This window comes from Ischnura elegans, chromosome 12, assembly GCF_921293095.1.
Source record: "Ischnura elegans chromosome 12, ioIscEleg1.1, whole genome shotgun sequence".
NCBI classification, from domain to species: domain Eukaryota; kingdom Metazoa; phylum Arthropoda; class Insecta; order Odonata; family Coenagrionidae; genus Ischnura; species Ischnura elegans.
In genome coordinates this window covers 36,309,696-36,323,965 of record NC_060257.1, presented here as the reverse complement: position 1 = coordinate 36,323,965, position 14,270 = coordinate 36,309,696, and the positions used below count along the sequence as shown (strand labels likewise).

Below are 14,270 nucleotides of genomic sequence, written 5' to 3'. Positions count from 1 at the left end.
ACAATGAATTTGAATGCGATGACACAGAGAGGTTCATAATATTCAAATCAATAGAATACCTTATAGGATCAAAAAACTAGGGATTTACTCTTTCAGTTAAAAAAATCACCTGCAGAAATAATCTGAGATAGAAAATTAACCTTCCCTGCTTAGCGATTGTTATTTGAATTTTCTAAGGTTTTAAATCTGAATTAGAATACATATCTATTTTGTTCAGATTCAAGTTTGATTTGTTAACTACTTTTCAGTTTCATTGGATTTGGACTGAAAATTTACAAGATTCATTTCAGTAAGAAAAATTTTCAGAGAGTTATGATTTAATATGAAATTAAAATCCTAGATTAGCACAGTGCTCTAAAATTCATCGAATAAATTTCTTCTTACCTTTCTCATGGCTGAGAGAATCAAGGGCTCTATAACCACCATGCTTTATTCCATATTGCTCCCCAGCATTTAGAATAGCCGTTAGGACAGGAACGCAGGCATCTAAAGGCAGATGCAACTCCCAACCAAGCTCTCCAACAAAACTTAGGCGCAAAGCCCTTGCAAGTGCAGGTGGATTATTCCTTCCAAGGTCCACCTTGACCAATCGGGAGGCAGAGAATGGGAACGACTCATCATCCAGAGGAATGTGTAACACCTGCTCCAAAACTGAACGGCTGCAAAATAATGAACATAATTTCCCTGATATAACTTACAACAGAGCAGCTAGATTTTAACACTTTGAGTGCTGGCTGCTAATTTTAAAGCCCTACTGAAAAATCCAGCCATTTTTACTAAATTTGTACATTTTTTTAAACATTAGCATCAAAAATATATTTATATCGGTGCGTATTTCAGTAAAAATGAGACTTTTCTCTTCTTTATGAATGAGTTGAATAACATTTATTGCTAATTTTTAAATACATAACTTAACAATGAAAACCTACTGTTTTTGAAAAATAAAAAAAGGTGCAACATATGATTTACCGCCATAAAATGCGTAACAATTTTTTATTACACTCAATTTGAACTATTTAAATCATGAAAATCATAAAAAAGCATTGTTCCGAGCAATACATTATAAATCCTGGATGACAAAAAGGGTCACTGCACCCTCAACGAAAGGTTCTTTCCGCAAAAGAATTTTCACACCAAAGTGGCCTAAGATAAGGATGCTGGTAGCTGCAGAGGACTTTTCGTCCTCAAGACATTAAAAGAACTCTTTTTCCATTGAGGATTTGATTTTTGAAATAACAGAACACCTTAGCAGTATATGTAGTGGAAAAGTACCACGGGCGAAATATTACGGCTTCACACGTACAAAGCCAATTAAATAGAAAGACGTAATATTACGTCCATGGCAATCTTCAGAAAGATTAACAGGACGTAATATTACGTCTATGGCACGCAAAGTGTTAATGGAATAGAATTTATGATTATTTTTCCTCGAATTTCCTAGTTCCACTTCCAAGCCCTGGTTTTCCCCCAGAGCAACCCATCTCAACCTATTGCCCTGCATTCATCTCCACATTCTCCTGAGACATTTTTCAGAATTTGTCATCCATACTAGCTGAAAATTAATTTGCTGCGATCAGGGGTGAATTCAGCATCAAATTCGATGTGGGTCATGACCTGAGTGCAGGGAGTATGGAGTACCCTTTGGAAAACAGGGATATTTTCACAGTGGGGAGAGCTATGCTCTATGATAAATACAGCTCAAACTTTCCTAAAGAAGTACATGATCACAATACAAAAAGAAATGTGTCGATACCTCCACTGCACAAACACTCAACAAGCGCCCACCTAATCAAATCTGCTCATCTAGTATGTACTACTAGGGCTACTTGATGAGTGGATTTGAGTCGGTTGGCGATTGTTGAGTGCTTGTGCATTGGCGGTATCGACATATCTCAATGGTCTGATTTTATCTCAGTGAGGTCACAATTAGAGCCGGTTTTATAATATTTACTTAACATTAACTGAAACATGATACTGTCGAAACCTTAACCCTTTCGAGGCGGCGGAGTTATCGTCTTAGCATGACTACTGTACTGAGCCCCAAGAGACTTCTTTCTCGTGGTACGTAGCATTTTTGGAGGGCATTCGTTAAGAAGGGTCTCGCTGAACTTTTTTCGACCCCTCCACGCTGGGACTTCGCATTATCTCAGACTCCGAGAGTAGTTGTGCTCCCTCCTTTCCGGGTTTACGACCATACCTGCGGCATTGGTTCATGGTCAACTTATGTATTGCTTATATGTATTTAACAAATGGATAATTGTTGCTTGCACGTAAATTGCAGACTTTGAATTGAATTCCTCATTTTTTTCGAAGCATTGTCAAATTTTAAACTAAGTTCTAAGGCCAATATTAACGCATTTAATGCAGCAACAACTTCCATGTTTTTTTAATACATAACTCGAGATATAAGTTAATATTTATGGTAGAATTTTGTTTAAAAATTGTAAACACTGCTCAAAAGATAAATAATTCAATTCTTAGTTTATTTTTCTTGAGAAATTAACAAATATTAATTCGAAACCTGACTGGATAAACAATTGTATGACTGCTGTCCCTTACTGCTAAGAGGGGTTATAAAAGACGAGGGGTCCGGGTACCTGCTCCTGGATTCCGAGGGTAAATCCTAAACCCCGCAGGGTTGGGTCCCGAGATAAAGACTACGTAAATCCGCGACCGTCCTAAAAGGGGGAGAACTAGAAAACGTATATATACGGCTTTTGTTTTCCTGGCTAGGAAAATCTCACACGTAAATATACGGCCGTCGTCTCCTGGATCAGGAAACGTCCACACGTATATATACGTGTATAGTAGGGAAATGGTTGACTTAAAAATATTTGAAATTTCAAGTAATGAAAAGAGGTTTAGAATAATGGTTAGTCAAACGGCTGACATCAAGTAGAAGACAGAGTTAACTCTGATTTTTATGCTCCGGAAGATCTTAACCAGACATTATAAAACCGGCCCTTAGTTTATCAGATGGGAAGCTTTCTACACTCTTACTTATATATATCCTCTTCTTGAGATGTTGGGGCTTCAAAAATCATCAAAGATTATTATCTATGTTCCAAATGTTCATGGCAAACTGTTTGTGATCAATCTAACAAATAATAAGGGAATAATTACCTATTTGGTCCCTGAATTGAAAGCATTCCCATCTGTTCAGTAGCATCACTCAGGCAAGCTCTGAATCCTTTTTCAGCCAGCTCAGACTGAATATGGGCCCAACAATGATTGGCAGATGCTCCTCCAGCCGCTATATAAAATCCTCTCCCCTTTTAAAAGAAAAATATTTTGAGAATATTCACAGCACTCATTTCAGAACATGCTAACTCATATTAAAAATTCACACAAATTTGAGGGCTAAGGGGAGCTGACTAAGGCAAAAATTTTGCTGAGGACTCATATGGCATAATATGTATAGGCCGTTTCACATAAAGCACATAATTGCATAGGTTAGAAATGCATTAATTTCTCATTATGGTGTGCAATTGCACAAATGCTTGTACGAAATGAGAACAGGGGCTAATTTTCCATCTCTAATCTCATTCTTGCATGAGTTATTTCTATTCACCACTTTACCCAATGCAATTTTGACTGTGCCTTGGTATGCATGTTAGATTGTGCAATTATGTGCCCTATGTAAAACGGCCTAATCACTGAATGTGAATCGCTTGATCCAGGACAAGATGCATATGGTACAGGTACTATTTGGTAATAGAAATTTGACAGAATCCTGTATGATAGGAGCCATGCTAAGTTTCACTTTATTATTAAATCTGTAGAACAAAATGTTTGTTAGAGAGGAGTTGGTTATCTTTCCCTATTTGTGCTGAAGTAGGAAAAGAAATGAGAATCACATCACAGCTTTTGAAAGTTGACATTATTGTTCAGCATTGTAGGTCCAACTGGGAGGTAATAGTGAATTAGTTTCCCATCAATTATTAATGCTGTAAGCGCAGCAATTACAATATAATACAATGGCTGTATATTATTAGCAATTAAAATATAATGCAATAATTCAATTGTAATTACAATACAATGGCTGTGATGCAAACTTACCACAATTTGCTGTACCCTATTGCACTTAATACTGGAAACCAATTCCAATTGCGATTTCAGATCTACTGTTTTTTTTATAGAAGGTGACTTAGGCTGCTTCAGTATTTTCTAACTTATATGCATTGTGAAGAGAAGTCTGATTTTCATATCTCTCAATTTTTGGGAGAAAAGTTTAATTTTTTTCCTCCTACCGTTTAGAAGAGGCATATGCATATATCAGTATTGATGGGAAATTATGATAATATTATGATAGCAATTGGTTAAAAAATGAGTAAAATGTAAGATTAATGTCAGTGAGGTCAATATCTCATTCCGAGGTCTGTTTGCATAACCTAGTTATTAAAAATACCTTCTACCGTTATCAGTTGATATGTTGTCTAGTGTCCCAACTAGCACAGATTTAGCCTTATTCCTACGTACGAAGATAAAATATATATATATAAGATTCCACGCTATATTTGTGGATAAATAGGAGATGAATTTCCACATTTTTGGAGATACACCTATCCTTCCTTCTGGTATTCATCTCAACGTAATATCCACGCTATCCAGGACGTTTTGCTTCAAATGCCAAGCATGCTAATACACCAGTGCGTACTGGCGAAGCCCCCATCAAACCCAAGGACGCAATAACAATTTATTACGTTATGTATTACTGCATAGAAAAAAATCTATGGTTTAAATTCGTAAACACCACTGAAAACAAGGATTTACATAGGTAAAGTCTAAGCAACTAATGGTACTTTGACAGCCCCTTCAAAAACACTTGGCATTGTGGATAAAAGGATTTTGAACGTGGAGGATAAACTTTTCCCTAAAATATCTGATTTCTCCTAGGATCTGTGCAATTAGAGTAGTATGTGTCCTTTTTGTCATTGAGTTAAGCCTCACTAATCATTAATGTCTCATGATGTTAATACTTCATTCACTTTAGAGCTTGAAGCAATTATGCTTTATCATTTTAGTTTATTAGTCGATCACCATTTTCCTTTCAAAGAAGACAAAAATTTGCTATATACCTTGAAAATAGGGTCACAAACACCACCATTTCCACTTTCCACCACTGTGACAGTAAGGTCAGCTTCAATACCTCCTTGAGAGTTCAGCATGCAGGTGTAAAATGTTTTGGTCAATGGATCACCACTAGCTTCTGCCTCTTTAAGCTTTGATTTAGTGTCAACTGTGAAAATCCAATCGACAGCCTCCTGAGCTTCTGGTCCAGTTAGAAAAAATTTTCCAAAGTAAGACATGTCAAATACTGCCACTTTGTCTCTGCATGCTTTGGCCTCAACACCAATCTGTTGGAATATAATAAAAATCAAATGATACTCACATCAATGAAAAGATTTTTCGTAATTTTTGTTCATTAAAATATTCTATTCGGTCAATAAGCGTACACCTTCATTTTCCAAACTTCTTTTTCCTAAAAATTTCCTTCTTTCTCAAAGAATACATTCATTGAAACAATGGGTATGAGTCTGTAGGAAATTATTTGTGTAAAAATAATAAACTAATTTTTTAATTTTTCTGATTTAATAAAACAGAAGCCCACAAATAAAGAAAATTTTCCATTGCTCACTTAGTTCAAAAGTCAGGATTAGCCAGCCGAGGCCTAAAATTTGCCACTACTGATGTCACTCAGCAGGGGCGGATCCAGGATTTCTTTCTGGGAGGGGCACAAGCAAGGCCGTATCCAGGATTTTGTTCAGGGGGGGGCACAAGGATACCTCGTCATACAAAACGAACGAAATGATAATGGGACCGTATTAAAAATCTAGCATATTTTTAAGGGTCTGGGGGGGGCACGTGCCCCTGTGCCCCCCCCCCCCCTGGATCCGCCTATGTCACTCAGACCTCATTCAAGTGTCAATAAACTTTAGCTTGATTACCAGCTGTCATCAACAGATTCATGCTGACTATAGACAGACTAAATTGGGCTAGCATCTTTGAAATTCACATATAATGAGCAACCACTCATTGAGTCAACCTGTGGGTTGGTTTTGAATAAGTGAGAGCAGAGCTCATCCAAGATGAAGCCTAGGCTTGTGAATGACAGACGTGCAGGGTAAGGGGACAGTTCCTTTGTTGGGGCTATCCTAGGGGATTTATGTTCAGGGGTGTCCACATGCTTCCCCCCACATTTGAACCCAGAACACGACAATCAGCAAAGAGCGCTGCCCAATAGGCCACCATTCTCCCTATTAATACTAATAATAGCAATGCATACATTTATTTGTTTGAAGATTTTTTACTTGTACTTTGAGCACTCGACTTAGTTAAGACTCAGCGATATTAGTACCGAAGAAGTCCTTGATAAGGAGTTCTAAAGATCCATAGAAAATCACTTGAAATAATGTGAACTTGTTTTAGCTCGTGTAATATTTTTAAATCCCTCTTTTCCAGTTATTGCTATGAAAAATGTAGAAAATTTGATTCATTCATCCAGAAGTAAATTCTTCAATATTTTGATGTTATTTTAAGAAATAATTACGTTATAATAACAAATATCATTATAGTTGCTTACAATAGTGAGAAAATACAAAACTTGATTTATTGATTCGAGTTACTACCTAGTGGCCATACTTGAAAATTTCATGGAAAATTCCACAGCTGTTGTGGTAGCACTCCGTGAGCTCACTCTCTACACTTTTAAGTGTATGAAAAATTATTTTTTAATTATATACATATTATATGATTTGCTGACCTCATGATGATGATCAGGAAATCCAAAGGTGTGGTCTTTCTTCAATAGTGCCTTGTAGGTAGAATCTTGAGAGCGTTGGTTTCCATATGCACCATACCAATCATAGGGGGCTGGCTTAGGAGAGGAAGTGAAAGATCCAGGAGACTGAAACCATCCAGGACGTTCCCAGCCCAGACGTTCTTGAAATACACACCCTGCGTCCAGCAGAACCTGCGTAAATATAAAGATAACAACTGTAAATGAAAGCAATTCCACATGCATTCCAAGGCACAGATATGACTGAAATATGTGGATAGTCACTTAAATTAGTGGGGTGCAGTAACAGCAAATAATGCCATCTCTCATGATGGGCCAAGTTGGCTGTTTCAGTGATGTTGATTATGGTTCATCATTCACTTGAGTGAGTCAATTGCAAGTGGTCAACCATTAGTCATGGCCAATGTCAATCGTGACAAATACAAGTGTATGATTGGTCAAGATTAATCAATGGTGACTAGTATTATTTAAAGTACAAAATTATGTGGGATGTAAGAGCTAGTATGGAATAAAAATAACAGTTAGTATATTCTTTGATCATCTTATTGCTTGAATAATGTTAGCTGGAAAGATTTTAATAGGAGATGCACCAAATGAAGCCATGCTTTGAATTTCTTTGTGTAATTATCAAGTGGCAGTATAGGCGTATAGGGTTACTGACAGATGACTGACTGACTGTCAGATGACCAACCTCGGTCGCAAGACCAACTCACAAGTTTGATCGGTAGCAACCAGAAAGATCGTATTGTTCATCAGAGTGACCCCGTTTTTCAATCAATCGTACAGAAGACTTTGACCACCTATATCGGTCACTCATGACCACTCATTGCCACCTTTAAGGCAACTCAAATGGATTTTATGCCAAGCAGAAGTAAAGCAGATGTTTTCTCCAAAAACCTATACATATTTTCAGCCAAAAAAACCCTGTGATACTCTTTTTTTCTTATGTTTCGTGGTAAATTATGCCCAAAGATGTAATTTTTTATTACATATACATGTATCTAACACAGAGAGCTTTTATTATAGACAATTTGAATTTTGAAGCTGATTAGTGTTTCTAAGGTACATATGTTTATAATCAGGGGCAGATAAATTTGTTGTTTTGGGGGGAACGATTCATTACTTTCTGTGTTGTCTAGGTGGTATGCAATACCTTGGAATGATAATGTATCTGAGATCTGATTTGCATTGACAAGTGGCTTTTAGATGTTCATAAAGTATCTAAAAATATTGTTTGTTAAGCTGGTGAAATGACTGCCCCCAATCCCTTAAGCCACCACTGTTTGTAATATATTTATAGTTAGCTTTCTCAAGTGCAAGCAACATTGCTGAAAGCCTGTGGGAATGTGGAGTATAACCTCAGTACTTCACCGTTAGGTGGGATTTACTGTAAAAATTTATGGTTTAAAATAATTAAAATCTAACATTCCAAAAAAGATAAAAATTCAGTAATAACAGGAGAGGCTGGTACCAGTGAAAAATTATTTTACTTTCTCATGCATGCTCCTCTATTCCTTCTGATTTTTTACGTGAACAATGAACTTCATTTCAATCATACTACTGAAATGAGTCAGGGAACTTACCTGGTGTACAGGATCAGTGCGCAAATTCCTTCCAGCTAAGGGTTCATCATGAGGAAATACTATGGCATAATTTTTTGCATAACTTTCATGTGAGCGTTCCTTGGACCACTTTTCATTCTTGCACTGCTCTGGTGTGAAGCGCCTGAGGTGATATTTGTATGCCTTAAGAGGAACCCAGAGATAATAGCTGTCACACAGTACATGTCATCGAAAACTAGCTACTCAGTCAATGGGAAAGTAAATAAAGGAGAAGGCGATTATTTCATGATAATGAATGATTAGAATTAATTTCAACATCATTGAGCACTTAACACACTCAATGCTGAGAAAATTTATCATAACACACCGCCACGCGGAAAAAATATTTTGCAATAATATCAGATATTATGTCTTCTTTAATCGTATACAATCATACATAGTTCAAAATTATTAAAATTTGCACTATTAACAACGAAAATATTAAATATTATAATAAAATTATAATAAATATATTATAATAAAAAGAAGGCAAAAAATCTGCTGCAAGCAAACGACTTGTATCCAGTCACAGGAGAAGACACACTGAGACGCTGGGCACAATTGCAGGGTCTAGTAGAAGACGCGGAGGCAGATGGCGGGCCGAGAAACCCAACGGGACCGATGCCTTGTATTCAAGGCATCCGCGTCTTAGGCTTGCGCGGGATGCCTTGAATTCAAGGTATCCGCATTGAGTGTGTTAAAGAAAAGATATTCTGCTCAACATTTTTACAACAAACAGTGCTTTTTCATTAAATACATTATGAATATTGTCTTTCATACCCTAAAAGGTTACCAGTTATCATATATTTAACTTGAAGTTCCAGAATTAAAGGTATGGCACCAATGTTTCTTCAACATTAGTTCTACGAGGCATTTTTCATCGAAAACAATTCACTATTTTAGAATATAGCCTTTCCAATCACATTACTTGGTCTCTCTGACATTCAAAGTTGCTTAATCTTATTCTGTTGCAGATTTAATCAGAGCAATCATTATTTTCAATGTTAATTTCTCTTAAAAGGTATTCCTCCTTTTGAAGGCTAAATAACTTCATATAATGCTTTGAAGGCAGATGCAATGTGCAGTAGGGCGGATCGGAAAAATCGATTTTTTTCAAATCCATGTGGCCCAATGAAAAAAAGCTGTGGGACCGATCAAAAATAAGGCCTGAAAAATTTGAGACCTCTAGGTGAACCCCTGACCCTCGCTCAAATGCAATTTGAGGGAGGGAGGGTCAAAATAAAAAAATATAATATTTATGGTCATTCCCCTTAGATTTTATTGAGTTATTGCACTGTTAGGGTAAAAATTTTGTACATTTTGATGTACCTGCCACCGTTTAGCCACAAAATGCCTAATTTGAGTCCGAGTCTGCAAAGAAAATATTCCAACGCCCACGCAGCGTCGCGAGTACAAGAGGGGCAGGCCGATCCCGTCCCCTCCTTGCTCACTTCTCCCCCTCCCATGCCTCGAATACAGAAAAATTCATCCCGCATGTGCTGCTTGGAGGGCGTTCATCTTTGATAATATAAATCAGAAGATGAAGAAGGATGCGTAGTGAGACGGCTTGTCCCTTATTTGGTGCATCGTCAGCGTTAAACAAATCGATGTTACCAACTTTTAGAGAAGTGATGAAATATTTTTAGATCCAAGAATGCAGGAAAGGAGCCTATGGTCTATGAAGAGGCCTCTCGATTGGCTATAAAGGCATGCAAACTTTGGATATGTGCTTCTATTCCAGTATTGTCCGACAGCTGTGACTAAACGGATTTAGCGGTACCACAGGAAGTACTAAAACTTACGGAAAATGCGAATAGGCCAAAAGTTGGGTTTTATTGAAGTACAGAACTCAAATATTTTTAAGAGAACCTTATGCTCCTTCTTGCACTTACACGCAAATATCGCTTAATTTCAAATGTTTCTTTAAAAATATCTTTCCTTTGAAAATAAGAGAAATCACTCACTTTAACCATAGAACATCTATCAAAAACCCAGAGTAACTGTCACTAGATGAGAATAGTGACAAAATCTGTGATTACCTGCTACGTTGGATATCATAAAAAACTGAAGTAGAGGTGGTCTGATTTCTCAGGTATTACCCCCAGCGAGGAGCCTATTCTCATGAAAGATTGAGGTGAAGGGATTACAAGGGTTAGGTAGGTGGTGACCGGCTCACTGCACGATAGCCTCTGCATAATCATCACCAACCAGTGAAAGCTATCAGAGGATTGAAAGGCAGAAAATCATTCTTACCAGAAAGTATATAATCATTTCCAGTAAAAATACAAATAGGAAACTTTCTTTAGTTGATCTTGTGATTCTGTGTCCAAGTTAAGTTTCAGTTGGATGAGATTTTTCACTCGACAAATGTGATCAATATGAATCTCATAATTTTTAGATATTGCCTTTTAGAAACATTGTTTTCATGTATCTGCTTGCCTTGTTAGTACCATGATAACATCTCAATCGATGAGAGATTTTTAATGGAGTGATTTTCGCATGAATAATTTATTCCAAACCAACTGATATATTTCGTTTGTAGATTCTAAATAATATCGAACATAATGTGAAAACGGTAGTGAGTTATTTAAGGCAAATTCTGCATAAAAATGTGCTCCAGTTTCTAAAGTGTCCAAGATGCCTTCTTAACTGTCTTTTTCATTAAGAAAATTTTTAAGTATTGGTACTCATTATGGGTGATTTTTTGATCATCTAGCAAGCTGTTTCCTCTCAAATAAATTGATTGGAGTGAAACCTGTAAGACTGAACCCTCCTAAGACACGATGGAGATGCGGCATTGAAAAATCGAGGCCACAGGCAGAGATTTTAAGAGGTGCCCACAGTTTGCACCTTAGAGGTTCATTATTTTTTGGTACATATTTGTTATACCTCCATAAAACTAATAATATTTCAGTAAGCCTATATATAGGCATTCAGAATGTAGTCTATAGGCTCCAATTAATATTGATTACCTTATGTCATAGGCGTACATATGCAGAAGAGGCCTTCTTTTCATTACCCAGTGGGCCAATTGTTCTCCACATCCTCCACCGAGCATCATTCCTGAAGAATTGAACCCACAGCCATGGTATAGTCCTCTCACTCTTGGATCCTCACCTGTGAGTGAATTTGCCAAAGTAGAGGGAAAATTAATAAAAATTGATCTCAACTTGACTTTTAATTCTCAGGATATTTTGGTCCGACTACTCTGACCATTCACAATCACAAGTCCATGGGAAGAATGATTCCTAAGCAACTCAATGGTTATATAATCTGAGGTTTCAGGCGAGATGGAGTGGAAACGTGACATAATGAAAAATGACAAAGCAGGAGCAATTTCCACAAATTTTACATTTAATAGTACTATGGTATTGGTTTTCATTCAATGGTTATTTAGCAGTTGCGGGGAATTTCAGGAGTATGATTTGAGTCTATGCTAAATAAAATTAGGTTGGTACTTTAACTGTTATCTCCTGTCAGGTTTTCTGTCAGGATCTTGTGTCTCCGCTCAAGAATGTTCTGCTCAAGGATTAATCCACAACTCAATAATTATGGATGACGAAGGAAGTTTGAATTGTCAAGTAAATACAACGATGACGCGACATACTCTGAGAGGCAGTATATCAGCAGAACTTCCTATTTGCCTAACCTCTGAAATATATCTTCCCAAAAAAAAGTTTAGTCCATGTTTGGTTCAGTGTAATTGAGATTGTCTGATTTAAAACAGTTTGCTTAACAGTAGTGAGAAATCAATTGAAAATTAAGGTTTACTGGCATGATATTGATTTGGGTTAACTATGAGAAGAATTAAAGCTATTCAAGTTGAAAAATCAAGTTAAACTAAACACAGGTTTCTCCTAATTATTCCAAACTCCTGCCCCGAGTTGATTTTTCATCATGAAGACACCTTATTGGGGCAATTTATCGGTCAGGGGCTACATCACAAAATAAAATAATTAATCAGGAGGAAAAAAAGTGATGGAAAATAAATTTACATACATTGAAATGAAATTTTGAAACCACTTGATAGTGATTTTTATAAAATCTTACCCATCAATGGCTTATGATCAGGTGTGAAACTCTCAGGCCCACAAACAGTGGATTTGATTCCCGTCTTTCCAATTTCCGGTGCTAAGTTTGTTGCACCTTTAACATGGACGCCAAATACATCCCAATTAAGGTCGTAAAGACCAAATTGGAAATCGTCAGGAACCTAAAGCCAAATGAAATTCACATTAGTAAACTAAAGAGCAAAAATTATTCAAGAAATGGTCTTGAATTTATTTTCTCCAAGAACAAAGGGCTCCAATTTCCTTCTACTTATGTATTTTGATTTTGTTCTCCAAAGTTTCTTGAACAGCTTGAAAAGGTACTATGTCATTTAATGCAGTTTAATGCTAACATTGTAATTGGTGCTGATTTAAACATTGATATGAGATATTCCTCTAAGAGTAGCAGGCAACTGTCTAATCTCCTGAGATCTTTCAACCTCTATTGTGTAAACAGTGAACCCACGAGGAACAATTCATGTATTGATAATGTGATAACCACTCTTAATGTTCATGCATATAACCTTACTGTCATCGATCCTCTTGTTGCAGACCATATGGCCATACTCTTTCAGTTGATTGCAATTAACAATAGTCCACCTAGGGAATCCAGCACTAGGTACATAAGTCCAATCACCATTCACGGCCTTGAAGTCTTTAAAGGCCTGCTTGGTGGTGTGGATTGGACTAGCTTACTCTCACTCAACGACAGTCATTCAAATTTCTCTTTGTTCTTTGAAACCTTAATCTCCCTTTTTAATGAATCCTTTCCCAGAAAAGCTGTCCCAGTCCGAAAATTCTTTAAATCACGTGGCCACTCAAACAATCCCGAGGTCCAAATACGCAGGGAAAGTGTACTACATGCCTATCATGAGTACAAGCGACTACCCACTGAGGATTTGAAACAAGTGTATAAAAGATTGAATAAGGAGTATCATTTCGCAGCAATAAAAGCGAAACAAAATGCGAACATGGATTTCATTAATAGTGCCTCTAATAAATTCAAAGCTGCCTGGAATGTGATCAATAGGGAAAAAGGCACTTCTATAAACAGATCTCCTATTACAATTGATCCCGATACCTTCAACAATCACTTTGTCAATTCCGTGGACACCACATTATCAAAAATCACAAATAACAGGTGTGATGCCTTAGCACTACTCAATAAACACCTGATATCCCCTCCTAAATTTCAGTGGCAATGGATTAGTACGAGGGATATTTTCAATGTAGTAAAAAAATTTAAAAACTCCACCAGTCGTGACATCAATGGGCTTTCCAATGATCTGATTAAGTCCATAATACATATTATAGCTCATCCTCTATCTATTATTATTAATGCCTGTTTTTCCACTGGATACTTCCCAGACTCCTTAAAATATTCTAAGGTCATACCTGTCTTCAAAAAAGGAGACACTACTCTTCCCAACAGCTATAGGCCCATCACCATTATATCAGTGATCGCTAAAATAATAGAAACTATTGCCTATACACAAATTCTAGTACACTTTGAGAAACACAATCTCTTCACCCCTTCCCAGTTTGGATTTCGCCCGGGGAAATCCACTGAATTGGCAGTTGAGTCAGTGGTAAAAAATTTATCAAGGGCATTTGAAGACAAGCAATGTGTCTCACTCACACTTTGTGATTTAACCTCTGCCTTTGACTGCGTCAATCATGCTACCCTCCTGCAAAAACTCCAATACTACGGCTTTCATAACAGTGAGCTGAAATTCATGACCTCTTACCTCACTGATCGAAAGCAGATGGTACAAGTAAATTGTAACCAATCCGATTTTCTTCCAGTGAAACATGGAGTTC

General features: G+C 36.9%; 1 protein-coding gene across 1 annotated transcript in view; it reads right to left on the bottom strand.

Annotated features, from left to right (window-relative positions):
* LOC124169506 (sarcosine dehydrogenase, mitochondrial) overlaps nucleotides 1–14,270 on the bottom strand; it is a 31,249-nt gene that overhangs the window by 7,082 nt on the left and 9,897 nt on the right. The window contains exons 8-14 of the mRNA XM_046548140.1: nucleotides 12,451–12,613; nucleotides 11,373–11,517; nucleotides 8,383–8,524; nucleotides 6,764–6,973; nucleotides 5,079–5,357; nucleotides 3,124–3,272; nucleotides 385–659 (exon numbers count right to left, since the gene is read on the bottom strand). Coding sequence (XP_046404096.1) covers nucleotides 385–659; nucleotides 3,124–3,272; nucleotides 5,079–5,357; nucleotides 6,764–6,973; nucleotides 8,383–8,524; nucleotides 11,373–11,517; nucleotides 12,451–12,613 — 1,363 coding nt within the window. The remainder of the gene's footprint in view (nucleotides 1–384; nucleotides 660–3,123; nucleotides 3,273–5,078; nucleotides 5,358–6,763; nucleotides 6,974–8,382; nucleotides 8,525–11,372; nucleotides 11,518–12,450; nucleotides 12,614–14,270) is intronic.